This window comes from Vitis riparia, chromosome 10 (genome assembly GCF_004353265.1).
Source record: "Vitis riparia cultivar Riparia Gloire de Montpellier isolate 1030 chromosome 10, EGFV_Vit.rip_1.0, whole genome shotgun sequence".
Classification (NCBI taxonomy): Eukaryota; Viridiplantae; Streptophyta; class Magnoliopsida; order Vitales; family Vitaceae; genus Vitis; species Vitis riparia.
Window position 1 is genome coordinate 23,329,961 of NC_048440.1, and position 19,541 is coordinate 23,349,501.

Below are 19,541 nucleotides of genomic sequence, written 5' to 3' on the forward strand. Positions count from 1 at the left end.
TAAGATGATGCAACATGGAGGTACGGATGTTTCGGTTGGATATGTTCTAAGTTAATTTTATGAACTATATGGATATAAACATACGGGTCGACAACCCGACCCGGAATGAGCCTCGGTATACAAATATCCATCTGAACACCCTGTCCGAATCCGAGTGAAATATGGGTACTGCGATTCTCACTTCAATCTTCACCAGTGGCTTGGTTTCCTCATTGTGGAACTCGAATTGCCGGAGTTTCGGGACTCCTGTGGCCCTCGCGCGCACATTAGCCTCGAGCAATGTGTTCAGTAGGCGGCACAAGCGTGTGGTTTGGTGTTCCAACAATCCAACCTGTACCCGTGAACTCACTGCATCATCAGATTCTGCTAACACTTCTTCTGTTAATGGGTACTTAAGATTTCTTGTATTTTTTGCTTCAGTTTCATGGTTTTGTAAGTTTCTTTTGGAATGTATATGTGATTGGGCTTTGGGTTTTGTTGCCTTTTGATTTTAGAGCTAGATGACTGGGGATTTTACTTGTTTTGCTACAGCTGTTTATTGTTTTTTTTTTTTTTAAATTATTATTGTCTCTATGTGGTTTACAATTCTATAAGAGCTGTTATTGATGTATAGTACACTCGTATGTTGAGAAATTACATTGCTTTGTTTAGATGCTAAGGGTGGGGCGCCAAGTATTTGATAATTGAGCTAAATAAATCCTTGTTCCCTACCTGAACTTGTTGATGCTAGTCTGCTTGTTGAAGGTTTAGGTTTGGGAGCCTACTGAAAATTTTGACATTTAATTTAATTTCTGCAACTTTGAACATAATAAAATTTGCTATAATCTTGTAAGATTTTCTAACATTTTCACTTTGTTCCATTTCCATTCAGTTTCTGAACTGATGCCAATTGAAATTAAAAGCTGATGCCATTGATTTGATTGCTAATGTGTGGTTTATATACAAATTTGCTGAGAGCTTGAGTAGATATAGTTGGCTATAGAAGTTGTTGTTACCTGAGTTCATAACTAATTTACTCCTGTCAAAGCCCCAATCTTTTTAATTAATTTTAGTAAAGTGTAGATTACGAGACAGAGGAGGTATGATCCCCCAAAACAGATTTTCATGTCATTTTTTTCTTTGTTAGGAGATTTCTTTGCTTCCAACAAATAACCTAAGTCTATTTATTGTTACCAAATATATTGCAAGATGAAAAGAGAGGCTTATTCTCCCATGTAAAGTTTTCTCCCTTGTCTTATTTGAGGGTGTATCTATAGAGCCCCGTCAAAGCATCATTTCCATCTGAAAATTGTCCCACCTTTCTGGTGTAGCTCTGTGATTTGCAGCTCAATATTGAATTCATCACTTTTTCTTACGAATTTCCCATTCAAACCCAAATTTGTAAATTGCTTTTTGTTCTACTTTGAGGGCTTTTTCGTTTTTACTCTGGCTGATTTTGTTGCAGCTACCCTGAATATCATCGCTTGCTACCATGTCCTTCTCAAAATGGCCCACCAAGAGTTGAGCATTTGGTTGTTTCAGAAGGAGGGTGTGTTCTAGATTATATCAGTAAAGCTTTGGATCTTCCTCCTTTGTGGGTGATGCTCTTTTGTGTCTTTTTTGTCTTTACTTGATGCTCTGGTATAAGATTCTTTAATTCTTTTAATTATTATTGGCAACTAACCAGGATGGATGATGAATATGCAATTCCATCTTTGAAGGTTTGTTGCAGATCTCATCCATTTTGGAGCTGTATATTATGCACTTGTATGTCCAGAGCCTCCTCCAAGTGCAACACCAGAACAGGTTCGTTTATTTAAAGAAGTAACGGCACCTTCAGTCCTGAGAAAGAGGCCTTCCATTAAAGGAAAAACTATACGAGAAGCACAGAAGACTTTCCGGATAACTGATGTTAATGAGTTTGTTGAAGCTGGAACATACTTACGTGTGCATGTACACCCAAAACGCTTCCCAAGGTAATTGATTAACAAAATGTTTGATGGTTGCTCATGAATGTCTTTCAACCATTGTGGTACTTTCTAATGTTTGAATTTTGCTCAGGTGTTATGAAATTGATTGGAAATCAAGAATTATTGCTGTAACTGAATCTTATGTGGTTTTGGACAAACCTGCTGGGACATCAGTAAGTCAATGATCCATTCATTCTTTGAAAGATGTTGATGCCGCTTGGCAAGGCAGTGGATCTGTGTCTTTTTCCCTTTTTTTTTCATTTAATTGAAGATATGTTCAGGGTTTTAAAAGGAGGTGATGGATTAATAAATAGCCTTAAGGCTTAAGCCTTGGTACAGTGTACTTGAGGCTTAAGCCCTAACTTTCCTCGGTGCACAGCCTTGAGGCTGTTAAGGCTTAAGCCTTAGATATATTTTAGGTTTTTTTTTTTTTTTTTTAAAAAGAAAATTTGATTATAAGTACTTCAAGTTTTATTGTCAGATTTTTTTCTGGATACAAAAAGTAAAAAATCTTGGTTTCTATTTGAAATCTTAAGTCTGAATGACACTTTCCTGTCGATTTCTATACAAATTTCAGACATTCAGACCTATTCAAACTAAAGATGAAAAACACAAACGCCGCCTGTAGTGTGTGTACACACACACCTATTTAAATAGCATACTATGATCTTTGATATTCTTGGTATTGAAATGATATATCTCCTTTCCACTTTCCAATCGGTGGTCTGTCTTGTGTTGCCTTGTCCAATGTTTCAACCATTACTTGCTTGATTGCATGTAAAACAATACAACAGAGAGATTAATGAGAAGAGCTCATTTGATCAGTTGGTTGACTCATTTATGACAGATAGACATTAGTACATTTCTGGGGGTCCATTTTTTCTGTCATTCTTTTTTCAGTTTTGATATTGACAAGCATTGCAAGACTAGGACGAGAGTCAAAATTAATTATTGACACCATCAGCCTAAGCATCATAGGATCGAAATTGCTTCATTTCAAGGACTAGCATGTTGTCTCAGAAAAAGAAGAAAGAAAGAAAGGCTTTATCTTTAGCTGCCTTTGGTTAGAAGTATCTGTCGGTTAATTACAATTGTATACCATGATGACAGTAGTTGGTTTTAAATGTTATATTTCACTGTTCAGCAGCACAATAAAGTTTGTCTGATTCTGTTGTCGAGGTATTGAAAGTGCTTGGCCTTGTTGATTTCCTAACTGGAGAGCTGAGATGCTCATATTCAATTTTGTTTGTAGCATGTTGTCTACTCAAAACTATTAATTGCCTTTAATAATGTGTTACTGTGATTAGTCTATTGGTTGCTCACTACATTTCTGCCCATTAGGTAGGAGGAACAACAGACAACATTGAAGAAAGTTGTGCAACTTTTGCCACTCGTGCCTTGGGATTAACAACTCCATTGAGGACTACCCATCAGATTGATAATTGCACTGAAGGCTGGTATTGTATTTGTAGTGGCATGTTTGTTTTGCTTACTGACATAGACAGTACTTACAAGATTGGCAATAACTTGCAGTGTCGTTTTAGCAAGGACTAAGGAGTACTGCTCAGTTTTTCATGGAAAAATCAGAGTAACTCCATAACTTCCTTTTGTATTGAAGCTAAGCAACTCATATAAGTTATGGTCACATAAATTGAATATTTTTTGTTATTCTGGTGTGTCCTGACTCAATATTTATTTCCTTACTTATTTTGTTTATTTTTTTAATTGTCAGGAGAAAAAGGTCAAGAAGCTTTATCGTGCCCTTGCTGCTGCTCCTATGCCAATTGGAATAGTTACCCACTACATGCGTCCGGTTAATATTGCTCCAAGACTTATTTCAGAAGGTATCTTATCTATTAAACATTCTAGTGATTCTTAAACTTTGATTTTTACTCCTTAAAACAATTGCATTTTGATATCTAGACAAACATATCATATGGTAGTATATCCCACAACTGAACCCCACCCGGTTTATGTGGCAATATTCGCAAAGTGAACACACAAATAAATAGAGGCCTGAGAAACCTGTACTTTTTCATGACAGTTTCTTTGCAAATAATGCTCTCAGTTAGTTTTCTATAGCTACTTGATAAGAAACTATTCTATTCTCATTACAGGCTCTTGATGAGATTGCCTCACAGAGACAAACATAAAATCATTGTGCTAAACGATGTTGCCCATTTCTCTTTCTAAAATGATATTACAACTAGATTTTGTTCTGTATATTCTATCTGCTGGTTTTACCTTTATGGTTTAATGACTAAAGACATTCATTCTGCAACTAAAGTGGTTAATCAAGATAACAGCTCTATCTGGCTTTATGTGACTTTGGTTTCTCTCCAAACTTCTATTGGAGGCAGATTTCATTAAAGGATGGTACCTGTGCCAACTTGAGGTCTTAGAATGCAAGGAGGTTCCCTGGCCTAGCACTCTCATTGAAGAGAAGTATTGTATTGAGGACAGAGGGTGGCCCTTAAAAAATTCTGCCTTCGAGTGTAAAATCAACCTTTTGACCGGTCGTACTCATCAGGTTCTTCAGCCCTCCATTCTTTGTTTTCATTATTTTTGTTGCATTCTTTTCTTTCCATTTTTTTTCCATGTTATTCTTTTTGCTCCTGCAATAATAAGCTATGTCATTTATAATTTGAGTATGTCTCTACGATAATATTAATTTTTTCCCTATGATTTTGGGGCAGTGGTAGTTATAAGGGCTTTTCAATTTGTTTTGATATTTTTATTGTTGACATGCTGGTGTGATCAATGAAAAATCTTTTGACAAGTTTTAGGAATGGTGCTTGATCGGCTTGATCACCATGAAAGCAGCAATTGCAGGATTTTTAGTGGGTTTTTTTTTAGCCTGCCTTAAGTTTGCTTCGTAGTATGGTATTAGATGCTTATATATATATATATATATATATAGGCAAGTGAAAAATGCATGGAATTAGATGCTGGCGAATGGAGAAGAAAAGAAAGAAATGCTTTTCTTACGTATATCAGTAACTGCACTATTTGGAGACTCAAACTATTCCTCCGTTGACAAGTAGTCATATGATGCAGATTCGAGCACAATTGGCTGCCTGTGGTGCACCTATAGTGGGCGACTCGATGTACATGCCAGCTGCAATTGCAGAGATCACAAGTCCTGGACTTAACCCATTTGGAAAATACAAGAAAAAATATACAACAGAGAATGATAGAGAAACAGCAGTTGCAGAGTGGATTGCACAGCATGGAAAGGAACCTGGAGTTGCTATTGGTCTTCAGGCATGCCAGATTTCTTGGGATGATGGAGAGCACTTTTACAAGGCTGGATCTCCATGGTGGACGTGAGAAATGGAATAATTTTGCTGATAGGAGGCAGAAGAATCAGGGTCAAGTACAAATTTCAGTATTTTCTTCACCAAAATTGAGGTCAGTTCCTCTTATCACAGTTGCTTAAAAGATCCAATACCATACTTCTGGCTGGCCCATCTCATTGAGTGGAAGTTTACCTTTAGTTTTTGCTGTCATAAGCTCCTAAAATGCAGGCCCCAATGATAATGCCAAACATATCCTTTGGATTTGAAGCCTAATGGAGTTGCATACAAGGATGGATGACTAGCATATGATATCAAACATGAAAGCGAATAATATTACAATAATCCATTTACAGCCATATTTTTGTTTCTTTTAGCTTCATACAAGATTTGGCAAAAACATTAGGGATTCTTTAATATTGGCAATATTCTTTATTGTTCTTTGACAATTAGGGTTTTGACTAAGCTGTACTTTGCAATGAATAATTTGTACCAAGTAGCTGATAATTTTGGAGTTCTCTTCAGTGTGCCATAATCAACATGGTGTAGCCCAAACCTTTTTGTATATCCGTATGTCCACTCGAAGTTGTCAAGCAAGGACCAGGCAAAATACCCCCTCACATCTGCTCCTTTTCTGATCATATAGAAAAATAACCAAATATACTCTCTGAGAACTAACAAAGGTGCACTCACACTTAAATTTTAGAAGCAACCAAATCATCTCTAGAAATAACATTCCCCCCTGTGGAATTATGGGATGCTTAAATCAAGTGCTTTTGATCACTTCAAAAGCACTTGATTTAAGCACTTCATATGGCTATTATCATTTCTTTAAGTTCTTTATCATCATGTCGTGGGATGTTGACATATTCTTACCTTACAGCTGTCGATAGTGCATCTAAGTAGGCAGCCATGTACTCCACTCTTTTGACATCATAAAGAAATTCTTCAATGGTGGAATTAGGATCATTCTCATCAACGTACCCTACCAGATCCATTACATACATATCAGAACATGCAAGAAAGTTATGCATCAAAAGGACTTTCCAAATCTGTACACACCATTTTCTGTAATGAACATGGGTATACCACTGTATCTCTCTTTTACATAGGTAACCATTTTCTCCATTCCTTGTGGGTAAACATATAGCCAGGCCAATGCAGTCTGCACCAATCAAGGAGGTTCAGCAATTTGTTGAGAGTGCAAAGTTAACTTGAGATGATGTTGATGAGCATGGTTACTTACTGATTCTCCAATGGAGACACCATCCTTTTGTGGAGTTTGTCGACAGAATCCTTCTGTCCTGGAGGCTCCTTTTCCAGGTTCACACAAGGAGAAAATGCAGTCCTGGGCGTACAAGCTAGTGTAGTGGTTGATGCCAATGAAATCTAATGCCTTATTCAGTTTCTTCCTATCGTTGCTTGAAAATTCTGGTAAAATGGATCCAAGAATTGTATTCATCTCTTCAGGATATCTTCCAAATATAATTGGGTCCAAGAACCTGCATAATTTGGTTAGAACTTGTTATATCTCTTTTCTCATGCATATTCATTTATCTGTGTATTGTGCAATCTATGTATGCTGATGACAGATGAAACCTACCAGTTCATAGAGAAGGATTGAGCTCTATCAGCAGCTAACTTGTCTGCTGTGGAGTTGCTGAAGGGTTCAATCCACTTAGCATGCAATACAATCCCAATGCTACCTCCTTGTTTTTCCTTCAAATTACCCTTTATGAGTTTATATTGATTATACGAATGTTTCTCATAGAAATCTAGAGTAGATTTGTACAACAGTGAACTAACTGAATGTTTAACTTCCTGTTTTCCTGAAACTGTTGAGTTGCTTGGATGTTTACTTGTGTTAATACCTGGTATTGTCTTCTGTATATATCAACAACTGTAGCATGAGATAGGATGATGTTATGGGCTGCAACAAAGGGTTCCTTCTCTGAGTCCCCATAGGTACAGTTGCCATAAGAGCTCGAGCAGCGAGATGGTGGATAGCTGCCACTACGGTAACCAGCTATAACTTGGATGTTAGGTTCATTGAAGGTAACCCAGTACTTCACCCTGTCTCCAAAGGTTTTGAAGCAGATGTCTGCATAGTATCTAAACTCCTCCCTGACATACATATATATGGAGTTAAATTTAGTACCCTAGTGGCTTGTCCATGTGCATTGAGTCTATGCAGGCTAGATGGAGTGTAAGGTACTTACTGTAATTTGGGACTCAGCCAACCTCCAAATGTATCCTCAAGTTCTTGGGGAATGTCAAAGTGAGTCAATGTTACAAATGGTTCCAACCCTGTAACTAGCAGAATTCAGAAAACCAAATCAACATAGAAAACTAGAGAGATTTGACTGAAATGGTTGTAATACCTTTGAGCACAAGAGCATCAATGAGTTTGTTATAGTGGTCAATCCCAGCTGCATTCACTTCTCCAAATCTCCCTTCTGTTTCCAAAACTCAATTGAGTTTCAGTTGAAATTTTAATCCAAAAAAAGAGAAAAAAAGGAAAAGGAACCTACTTGGTAGAATTCTTGCCCATGAAATTGAGAATCGGTAGCTGTTGACTCCAAGAGAGACCATTAGATCTATGTCTTCCTGTTGCATTGATGACCACCCAAAAAGGTCACAAGCTTCTATAATCAATCCCACATTAAAGAAAAAGAATTACTCCATCCTACTTGTATTGATGCCCAACTTGACTTTGGCTTATGGCTAATTTTTGGGTTTGCCTAAAACTGGCCCCAGCAGGCCCAACTTCTTATTAGCTTGATTGGGGGTTTTAAGCTTTCTGCAATGGACTTAGCCTATTGTCAAGAATTCTAAGACATTTGACTTCAAGCTCACTTTTGAAATACCCCAAAAGTAAAAAGAACAAAGGGAAGATTTGCAAAAGGTTGAGCGGCTGGAGGGCTGTGCAAGGCAGATGACAGAAGTACTCAATTCTTGGCTGGCCCAAACCAGTGTAAGCATTATTGAGCAAGTACTGGTGTCCCTCCTTGTACAAGATTGTAATATACCATAAAATCTCATGTATTTACCAACTCATTGGAAAACTTGTGAGAGAAGGTTAAATGGAAATACCAAGTAACGATGATAATGATCCACAGCAATATCTCCAGTACTGCCATCCCTTATCTTACCTGCAAGAATCCATATGCCTCTTTGTTCTTCAAAAGTGGGGGAAAAAGATTGCATAGTTTATATATATAGTATGCAAGCAAAAAAGTACACCTGGTTCATGAGAGAAAACATCCCAATTGCTCAAACCTTTACCATCATTCAGAAATGCACCTTCAAACTGCAAAATATGAAGAAGAAAATGTACCCATAGAAATGGGGTGTGTTTACTGTAATTTGGACAACAGGATAATCAAGAAACAGATTTCAGAAAACAAAATATGAAGAGGGGAGCATAAGAAGGTGGGAGAACCTGATAAGAAGAAGATGCAGTCCCAAAGAGGAAGTTGCTGGGAAATAGAGAAGGATCACCACCCAGATTCTGTTTCAGGGTTTCAATGAGGCATGATACTGAGACAATTGAGAGCAGGAACTGCGAAAGAAAGAAAACTTTGTGAAGACAAGACATGTTCATGGCTGTGAAACCCAAGTTACATACCATCCAAATAAATATACTTCAATGGGTGCTCGTACTGTTTTGAAACCAACAGACGAATAAAGTTTACCTGCTCTGTATCAAATTGGGCCCGATAGATGTCAAATCTACTTTTTATAACTATATATAGATTCTGTTTCAGTTAAATTATTGCTTCCATTACTGTTTGCATTATTTGAGCAATACTATGAATCAATTTTCACTTTTCACTGATTTCATCTTTAATATAGTGAAGTGTTTATGGACTCAGGCAAGATAACAAACAATTAAGCAGCTCCAGCAAAATACAGATTTGGCTGGTCCTCAAAAGAAGAACAAAAAGGGCATGGCAGGCTGTAAACACGCAGATTCTTTTATCACAGCAATTCCTTGTTCAGTGGCTGATTTTGGAGTTTGCTATAAAATCCTGGTGCCTGCTTTCAAATGATTAGGCCCTTAACAGGGGACAATGAAATCAATAATTGTGCTCAATTATTATGAAAACCTGTTTCATTTTAACTTCTCAAATTGTTTTAGGAGAGAACTACAGTCGAAGAATTAAACTGCCAACCTCCCAAAAGTTAAGGTCGTCTTTGGTTCTGATTTTTTAAAATAGCTTTCTATTTTTCATAACCTATAAACACAAAAGTATATTTGATAATCAGAACATCTTTTTAATTGTTTTCATTTCATATAAAACACTTAATATAAAAGTTATTTCTAAAACATATTTAAAAATATAAAAATTGAGTTAAGAATATTTTAATTTCTTAAATAGACATTATTGTTCTATGAAAAATTTTCCAAAAAATTGTTCTAAAAAATCGATTTTAAAAAATTGTTCTCAACAATGATTTTTCAAAAACACTTTTTAAATAGAACCTAAATTGATTGTCTTCTCAAACAGTGTTAATGAAAATGAAGTTGAGCATTACTCTTCAACTTGACATGAAATACATATTTTCACCCACTAATTGATGGACAAGGAAAAGTGTGTTTAGTAGTGATTTTAGGAAGCGTTTTTAATATTTTTAATATTTAAAAGATAAAAACATTTTAAGAATGTGTTTAGGGTTGACAGTATTTTGAAAAGCGTTTCTAGTCTTTTTAATATTTAAAAAATAAAATTTTTAAAATGTCAAAAAAAACTAAAAAACACTTTTCAAAATCAAGTTCCAACCATTCCAAATAGATACACCAAAATGGCACTATGTCCTAATAATTTTCAAAAGCAAATACCATAGATTGCTGGAAAAAAAAAAAAAAAGTGAATGACCCCAGAATGATCCAACTGCGTTTCCAACATGGCAAAAGAGCAGCTTAGCATTGGATCATCACAATACTAGATTGAAACGGTAAGGTTATGTTTGACTCCTCAAAAGTAGTAATAAGGAAAAGAAAAAAAATAATTCTATCATATTTGGTTATATGATATATAATAATATTTAAAATAAATGAAATAAATTTAATATAATATATAAAAGTAATTTATTAATTTAAATCCTTCTTATTTTCTTTTTCAGATGCTGTCCCATATATTTTTTTGGGAATCAAACATAGAAGGTCGATTATAGAAGGGTAACACAAAAATTAACTAAATGCCATGAGTCCATGAGGGCGCCATAATTGTAGGAGAAGGTAAAAAGAAAGGCGGAAGTTGTCAACTCTATGACAGAATCATGTCAATGCTTTACGAAAAGCAACAAACTTAGGTAAGCAAGGGATCATAATGCTACTCCCAAGATAAAAAAGAATAAAAGTAGAAAAGCAAAAGAGCAAGAGCATTTACTTTGATATAGGGGAAGAAAACAATTTAGATGCTCACTTAAAAACAGTAAAACATAGGAACAAACACAACACCTACAAAAATGGAAATATGAGAAAGAAAACAAATTTAACAGACACACAAGTGATATTTATGAACTCAGAAAAACTTCAATTAGGGTAAAATTGACAATCATAAGACATGCAATTAAAGTTGTGATATAACCCAATGACAAGATATGGCCCTTGGACAGCCGGACAAATTCCAAAAATGTATCTCTTCTTGAAATCGACTACCTTAAGGCATGGATGGCTAGTAAAATCACATTGATTAGATATTCTTATTATTGGAATTGTGTATTTTTTATTTTTATATTTACTGATTAGATGTGTATGGCACACCAGCTGGTCACCAATATTTGACCACAAAACCTATCATGGATCAAGAAGGGTCAATCTAAAGGGTGGCCCATTTCAATTTGCAGACAATATATATTTTTTTGATAAATTAAAGTAAAAAGAGCCTCAAGAAAAAAAGCCTAAGGTATACAAGAAACCCACGAAGTCTCAAACAAAAGAGTACAAAATAAGACCCTTCACAAATACCCAACCATTAAAAAAAACTTACTAGAGTTAACGAGCAATCATCTAAAAACAACTTAGACTAAAACCATAAAAAGCAAACAAAACCGCTTTTCAACTTTTGGATAGAAAAAAAACTTGTCATCAAATGCAATGTTATTCCTTGCCTTCCACATCGTCTAAAACAAATACAAAGGGGTTGTTTGCTAAACCTTCTTGCATCTTTTGCCCACAAAAGAACCATATCAACTAGATAGAGTATCTCTAACCGATGAAAAAAGCATCCCGGACACCCCAAAAAGTACAAAAATCAGCTCCCATAAAACCCTTACCATTTCACAATGGAGTAGTAAATAATCTATGGATTCTTCATGTCCAAGACACAAGAAACACCGATTTGCTAAAGACCAACCTCGTCTTTGAATTTGATCTAAAATTAGAACCTATGGATATTGTCAATCATTTTAAGGAAACTTCCCTACACAAAAACAACTTGAGAAGGTTTGAATGATTTCTACCACCAAACTACATGACCCATTAAGTCAAAAATGTTTTCCTTTGGGCACCACAGCACCTCACTCCATCCAATCGATTAAAGAAATAAAAATAATACATAAATAAATCATTCCAGCAATTATTCAAAACATGCAATTGTACATAAACTCCTGAAAATTTAGGGTTTTGAAATCTGATTTGGTGTTACAAATTTTACACAACAAAAGGATGAGACAAACACACAGTTATTTAAGTAAGAGCTAACCTGCTTTTTGGAGCATTCTAAACTCTGAGATTTTAATCTTGTTCTGTTTTCCTATAAAGGAGCAAAATTTGTAATAAATACAAAGAGAAACTTCTTAAAATAATATATTTCCTAATGAAGCCGTTACAGCCTAACTCAAATGATAAGAGGTTGGGGTTAGGTTGTGGGAGGTTCCACATGAAAAAGGCAAAAAAAAAAAAAAAAAAAAAGAAAAAAAGAAAAGAAAAAAGAAAAAATTTATCTATCAAAAAGGGGAAAATAGAAAATAATAAAAAACCAAAAATTTACTTACTGATGAAGGGATTGATTTACTCCAGATCAAGGGTTCTGGCCTGCCCCATCACCATTCAAGTTGGTGGCAGTTCAAGAAAAAGTTGACAAGGTTCAGATTAACTGCAAGTCTCAAACATATCACAACCAACCAGTTGCTACCAAAAATCACCTAGGAGGCTAGGATGAAAAAAAATCATGCCTTTCCAAGTAACTGATTTGTTAATTGATGGAAGCATATAAAATAATCTCATTGGAAGGAGAGGGAAAGAATAAAATCACAAACAACTACAAAGTTCAACTTTCTGTTTTGATACGCTAGTGCGACATTTTACTTCCCAAAATATTATTCAGAAACAACACACTATTATTCTTGTGTTTTCAGGATCCAACACTGAAAAAAGTACAACTCATAGAACAGTGACAAGTTTCCTCTCTCACAAACTAAAAAATTAGTATGAAAAATAAGGCATTCATGAAATCTAAAGCTTTTATTCTGACAAGTTACTCAAGCTGCACTTCTCGCTTTGGGGGATCTAGTTGTAGATAGTGAAATGGATCAGTTGGTTCCTCCCTGCACATGAAATAGAAGATTCACAATAGAAAATTCAGTTAAGATCCGTAATGTGAATGATAAAAACCAGTGAAAAGAGTGAACCAGTGCTGTGCAAGGCATAGAAAATCTTATGATTTGCTACCCATGTCACGTACATTTCTCACATTTATATTTATTGCCTATCAAAAACAAAAATTCCCACATTTAATGAGGGAAACAACTTATGATTAACAGTTGATTTTATTTCTAGATCAATGATGTTTAAGTGTTCACCCCATTATGGGCCTGGTAATACTGTGCTCTTAGTAGAAAGGCTAGAAAGATGAGAATGCACTGCCACTAATAAATCCAAAAATTGAATGATTGTGTACCTAGTTAATCCCATAAAATTGACATGATATGTACACATTCCAACCAACACAACCTTGCCCCACGTCTCCATCTTCAACCCAAGAAAGAAAAACACATGCTTTATATCTTTTGAGACAAAAGAGAAAGGGTTAAACATTAGGATAGAGGATGAAGCATACCCAGGTTTGGAACGCATGCACTGCCAGAAGAGCTTGAAAGGACCTGGTACTGTCTTAAATGGGTTTCCTTCAAAACAAGCCTACAAATTTTATAAGACAACAATGTGTGAAATCCAAGACATCAAAATCTTCACTACAAAGAACCAAAAAAAAAAATATGCCACAAAGAAGCTTCAAATGCTAAGATCAAGTTCAAGAGCATGACTTGAGAGTTAAGTATACATATATATATATTGACATTTAGGCCAGCTCCATTTCAAAATGAATAGTGGAAATAGGAATTTCAGGAAGAAACCATCTAGATTTTAGATCATACTGCTTATAACAACATTTCACCAAAATCAGAGTAATACACAACAGCAACCACAACCCTGAACCACTGAAAATTTGCCCTGAAAAAATTCCAAAAGGATAGCCATTTATAGATGGAAAAAGGGGTTTGTGACAGACACCCATCAATTACATCTAAAACCATAATAACACTCCAGTCAGACACAACCCTTAAGGCCCAAAAAATTCACAATTAGTCCAACCATTGTAGCCCTCAGCTTCTCTTTATTTCTCAATGTCCTTTTGTTAATGAAAGAGCTAGAATCGACTCCGACGTCTACAATACAATTTTCTATCAAAAACAACAACACGTCTCGGAAACAAACACTAACACAAATTCAAAACAACCCCATCGTTCATCATCATTGACAGACACACTACCACACTACCCTGCTAATATTATTTCCTGCTGAAACAAATACAACAGAGCCCATTTCTACAAAATCAACCAAAACCTACCAAACATTTAATAACAAATAAAATCCAATATTAGGGAATTAAAATGGGCCACTTCATTGGGGTTGGATGCCGAGAAAATTAAAGAAAAAAGATAAACAGAACAAAAATTAGGGTGATTTACTTGAATAACATCCTCGGCGCGATCGTTGCAGCGATGGGCCTTGGGTTGACGATGTTCTCCCTCTGGTGTTCCCCACGGGCTCTCTCTCCTCGGCACTGGTCGGCTACTCATTTTCTTCTTCCTTGATTTCTCTGGCGACGCTGACTGCCTTTTCACTTCTACTTGGATCAAACATCTCAATTTTTCTCAGGCCTTCAAACAGGCCGGGCCGACTGAAACCCGAAATCCTCGCTGGAGCCCAGCGCTGGGCCCAAACATTTATTAAAATATTTTATTTTTGAATAAAAATACATGCAAAAATGTCATTTTATAAAATGTTTAAAAATAAAATAGAACTTAATAAAATGCATGAAGCTTATTAAAGGTTCAAGGCCAAAAACACACCAAATGAGAATTTAGAAGTACAGTAATCTTTTATATATTTTTTAATTTTGTTTAAAATTTTGAGGGAAAATGGGAGAAAGAAAAAATAGAAAATAAAAATAAAAAAGGAAAAGTTGAATCTTAATAACCTTTAAATTTGCCACTAAACTAAACTTATTTATTCATTTGGAGTAAATTTGTCATTAAATTAGGATTGATTTATTCCATCTTATTGTTAGTCACTTATAAATGTTAAGTCAAGTTTACCACGAAATTAAACATTTTTCAAAAACAAATTTTAAATCTAAACTACTTAAAAATATTTATCAAATTGGTCCTTTAATCACATCCGTATCCACTTTGTTATTTTTTTGGTTTTGTATGTTATTTTTATTTGGTTGTTGACATGCAAAAAATATATCCAACACCACACTACGTGGCAAGGACATACATTAGTAAATAATTTTAAAACAAATCATAATGAGGCATTTTTTATTTCCAAAAAAGATCATTTTTATTGCAAACTTTGTTGAATCTGTATCTAGACAATCATAAATAGAAATTTTCAAATAATTTATTCAAAAGGTTAAGATATGAAAAATCCATTGCAGGGCTGGTGACCATATTGTTTGGTAAGAGGGCCGTGACCTTTACTGATGAGATTGGGGTAACACCTCTTCTGCCTCCCCAAAGGGCAAGGTTCTGGTACAAGTCTAGTCCCCACTCCCCACTCCCCATGAATCCCCCCAACACTGCATTTCTGCTGTAATTTTAGCTGATTAAATTCCCAGTTTTCCAATCATTAAGCAAGAAGAGGACTACCACATCAGCTCGGAAAAACTGGAAAGATCCCAACCCACACACCCAGCTCATTTGTATGCTGAGCTGCCATGGTGGATTTCTTACAGGTTTGTTGTGATCAGCAGGGAAAACAGATGAACTATATTCAAATGAGTCATGGAATCAGAAACTCATTATTTACGTCCAAAATACAGCAAGTCTCGACCAGTGTTTTTATTTACTACAAAACATTTTCCGGGAGAACAGGGGAGAAGAGGAGAGGAAAACTATAATCTGCCTAGTTGCCTGTACGATGATATTCACCGAAATATTATTGTGATCTTGATGATAAAAACCCGCAGAGTTGAATCAGCTGATAACAATGCTTCCAGCCAAATTGACTCCTCAGTGTATCTATCTCATCATCTACATTGCTTGGGAAATTCCAAGTTACTTGGTCTCCTCACTGCTTTGCCTGCTCAAAAACGAATAGAAATGAATATTTCCATCAGCAGCCATTCAAGCTTCAACTAGAGATGATTTGGTATCATAAAATAAGTTTTATCATTTGGTATGCAAAAAGAAAAGAAACACTGCAAATACAGTTGGTAAACTGGCATCTTCCTATGAGTTTTAAAACCTAATCCAAATAAATAAGCGACAAAAATTAATAATTCAATACAGAACAAAGGTCCTTTACGACTATCACCATCTTCCTATGAGTTTTCATCCCCACAGTATTACGTTAAACTCCTCCACAGCCAAGTCCAACTATCACCATATCCAGTGATCAGTGTCTATTCAGTGTTTGCAAAGGTTGCATTCAAAAGTAGAGGGTGTCCCCATCAAAAGGCATATTGTCAAATGGTGCCTTATCATTTGGATGAAGGGTTTCAACTCTTCTAACATGAATATGGAAAACCATTAACAGATAGTTTAAGCAGAGAAAATAATCATATGATCATAAGAAAAAAGAAAGGCAGAATATGAAACATGGGTCTCTATCCATTCAACCATACAGTTACATGAATTTGCATTAGCATTAATTTCATAGGGCAGCATATGCATGTGGAGGAACTCTAGTACCACTGCCTTCAAATTTTCAGTATCTGTGGAGTCCACATGGTATGCACAATAATGCTGATATTGCAAGGGCAATGGTTACATTATTGGGCTGGACAATTTTTTTTTTATTAAATTAAACAAGTAAAAGAAGGTAAATTGTATTGAAATTTTCCTGCCTTGTATCAGTTGTATGATTGAATCTATGCCTCTTAAAACTAAATGCTTGCAGAACTCCCCAAGGTAACAAGGGAAAAATGGCTGTCAAGAAAGATAATTAATTTGGACCTCTACTATCGCTCGCTGTTCTGCATTTTCATTTTTTGTTTTCCTTTTTCCTTTTTCCTTTTTGCTGCCACAAAACAAATGGCATAGAAATAATGCCAACAGAGAGCAAGTTGTCTGCATTTATGACTAGGCATTTTGGTCCCCACACCCAAAAAAATACAATAATAATAAGAAGAGAATTCTGTGCTGTTAAACTCAAATCAAAGGGATAAGAATTTACCTGCGAATAGAGAAACGTTCCAAGGATTGCAATGGCAGCTCCAAGGGCATTGACGGGTTGGACAGGTGTATGGAAGATGATGATGGAGGAGACTATGACAGAAATCCGCTTCATCGTGTTTCCTATGCTAAACGTCAAGGGAGAGATCTGATCCAGGGACATGTATGATACCTGATTATACAAGTGATAGAAGACACTCTGAGCCGCCACCCACCTACACATACAAATTAGAACCACACATACTTCACGTTAGTAAGGCATCAAAGAAGTCAAAATTCTAAAAATAGAGCGGTGCCACTAGTTTATTGAAAACTATCACATCAGAATTGCTGCTTCTATTCGATGAAACAATCAGATGAGGGCAAGATACAAGCCACTTTCCAGACAACATATAAACATCAAGGGAACAACAGAATATGAGCTTGGCAAACATAGGTACATTAATGAAGGTAATAGATCTTCAGCCAACAGTTGAAACATAGATGGTTATTAGTGGTCAATTTACAGTGGTCTATAATTTGAAACCAGATGCAATGCTGATTTGTTCTTGGAAGACTAGAAATGATTCAAAGTTAATTAAAGGAAGGAAAGAAAAAAAAACCCTACTAAACTCAGATGAATTGCATATGATATCAAACATAACCGTTCACTACTAACTAGTGTCATCAAGAAAAAGAATGATATAATGAATTGGATGAATATGACCACCAACTTGGGTTAACTCTGGATTGCATATACAATTTGAACCCCTATGGACCACAGTATACTCACTAACCAACAAATTTTCTTTGAAGGGCATGCACTTTGAAATAATTCAAGACAGATTCGTTACATAAACTAACAAGTTTTACAGGTAAAACAATGTAGTAATTTGATGAGAATTGCAAGTCATTGTATTTACCATATGAAATTTGGTCCAATCTGAGAGATAGCTTTTTGCCAGCCAGCCGCCCACATCTGGGGCCCTTCCACAGCAATGGCGAAAGGTGTGAGAATCAAGAGAGACAACATGGAAAGACAGGCATAGTAGTTCATTCCCCCAACGGACTTCCCCTTCATCCCTCTCTTTGAGAATATGTTCCGGAACACAAATGCCAGATTTGAAATCATAGCCCCCATAAACCCTAGAACATAGCAACACAAATTCAGAACTTGAAAAACCCATAAGAAATATCATGATCATCACATCAAAATCAAGAGAATTTGGAGACCATCAATTTCAATCTTTAATATTAATCAATCCTTCTCACCAGTCATATTGAAGTTGAGTTCAGTGACAGCAGCCAGTGCGCAGCCTCCAATAATTGGCAGAAGTGAGAAGTAGACCGGCACCGGAAAGGTCTCGCCTAAGAGAAACCTTGAAACCAAGACACTGAAAGCAGGCTCACCACTCTTGATGATGTGGGTGAAGGAAACTGCAACTTTTGACATGCTAACAGTTGCTGCCACATGCCCAATTGTATGAGCTACTGCAACCTACACAACAAAAGCCATTCAAATTACACTAAAGCTTTGTTTGTCTGCTGAAAAACTTCAGGAAAAAGACAAGAATTTTGAATTTTGAATTTAGGCAAAACCAGAACTTCCACTCAGCTGGGCTTCATGCAATTGTTTGGCTCATCACCAGTTGGGTTTTCCATTATTTTAAAAATCGGAAATAATGGAAAAGAATCAAAATTCGATTTCCTTTTCTTATCAGAACTAAAACAAAACGCCAAAAACCCCAAATCCAAATTCTTTAAAAAGAAGAATTTAATTTTTCTCACAGGAAAGAGGGTTTTCCAGAAGTCCAAATCGGTCTTGGGCGGTTCAGCGATCCTCACAGCCCAGGAGATCAACATCATCAGCGACCCAGTTGCGAGCGACAGAGTTGAGGTGAGCCAAGGATAAGGAAAAGCGTTCAAAACCTTCTTGTTGTATATATTGAACACCACATTCAGAGCCCACCAAGTCGCAAAATAAATACCAATCTTAAGCTTCTGGGCAGCCTCCGATCGCGCCTCCTGGTCCGAAAGTTCAATGTTGAGGTCCAAAGGCTGCGATCGTTCCGCCTCATAAGCCCTGCAAACGCTACTGGACTTGGAACTAATTGATCTGGACCCAAACCCTTCAACCGAACAAATGTACAAGGGTTTTGCAGAACACTTAAACCCCTGCACATTTGCAGAACTGGGCACTGAAACAACATCCGATTTCGCCACACACCGCTGCCTTCTGGGCAAGAAATCACACCGAGTGAAAGACCCAGTTGATTGTTTAATTGAAGAAATCATATTTCTCCACAAACAAACTCAACAATCAAAACAACAAAGAAGAAAGAAACTCAATAAATGGCTTGGAAAACTCAGGTTTGACGGACGGGTCGAGAAGGGAAAGAGGTTCTGACGAAAAGCAGAGAAACGAGGAGAGGAGTTGGTGGGCGAAGATTTGTTGAGAAAAACGAAGAAAGAATGGTAAATAAATAAAGAAATGAAAAGAAACGAGAACCGTGAACGATCTTTTCCAAGAAACAGAGAGAAGCAATAGCTTATATAGAAAAGTATGGGCTTTTGGGGTCGTTTCAGCTGTCAGCAGTGACAGCTGCTCGTTTCATGGCTTCTTTCCTCC

The 19,541-nt window shown here is 36.1% G+C and overlaps 3 protein-coding genes across 9 annotated transcripts; 1 reads left to right on the plus strand and 2 right to left on the minus strand.

The window, feature by feature from the left end:
* Positions 1-138: 138 nt before the first annotated feature.
* Positions 139-9,368, plus strand: LOC117922867 (RNA pseudouridine synthase 6, chloroplastic). 7 transcript variants are annotated; one of them, XR_004652575.1, is made up of 10 exons: positions 139-388; positions 1,445-1,573; positions 1,701-1,955; positions 2,041-2,122; positions 3,291-3,406; positions 3,483-3,537; positions 3,682-3,793; positions 4,310-4,479; positions 5,007-5,360; positions 9,101-9,368. XR_004652575.1 is itself a non-coding variant. In XM_034841056.1 (9 exons), exons 1-9 carry the CDS (start codon positions 162-164, stop codon positions 5,277-5,279), a joined length of 1,419 nt encoding a protein of 472 aa, XP_034696947.1. In that variant the 5' UTR covers positions 139-161; the 3' UTR covers positions 5,280-5,807. The 7 variants fall into 7 exon arrangements, 1 of the variants encoding a protein (XP_034696947.1); XR_004652574.1 differs by having other exon boundaries at positions 9,121-9,368; XR_004652571.1 differs by lacking the exon at positions 9,101-9,368 and adding an exon at positions 6,129-6,803.
* On the minus strand, positions 5,555-19,517 carry LOC117923264 (beta-glucosidase 46-like). The gene is made up of 18 exons (XM_034841484.1): positions 18,701-19,517; positions 18,185-18,410; positions 17,836-18,058; positions 16,935-17,148; positions 13,312-13,391; positions 12,734-12,799; positions 8,688-8,889; positions 8,489-8,555; positions 8,339-8,397; positions 7,777-7,852; positions 7,627-7,701; positions 7,465-7,552; positions 7,117-7,369; positions 6,849-6,964; positions 6,492-6,747; positions 6,308-6,410; positions 6,122-6,230; positions 5,555-5,879 (listed from the first exon to the last, which is right to left on the minus strand). The coding sequence occupies exons 1-18, from the start codon at positions 19,205-19,207 to the stop codon at positions 5,678-5,680; spliced, it is 2,922 nt and encodes a 973-aa protein (XP_034697375.1). The 5' UTR covers positions 19,208-19,517; the 3' UTR covers positions 5,555-5,677.
* Positions 12,471-14,387, minus strand: LOC117922868. Its single transcript, XM_034841058.1, has 3 exons — positions 14,222-14,387; positions 13,312-13,391; positions 12,471-12,799 (listed from the first exon to the last, which is right to left on the minus strand). Exons 1-3 carry the CDS (start codon positions 14,330-14,332, stop codon positions 12,730-12,732), a joined length of 261 nt encoding a protein of 86 aa, XP_034696949.1. The 5' UTR covers positions 14,333-14,387; the 3' UTR covers positions 12,471-12,729.
* Positions 19,518-19,541: the final 24 nt, after the last annotated feature.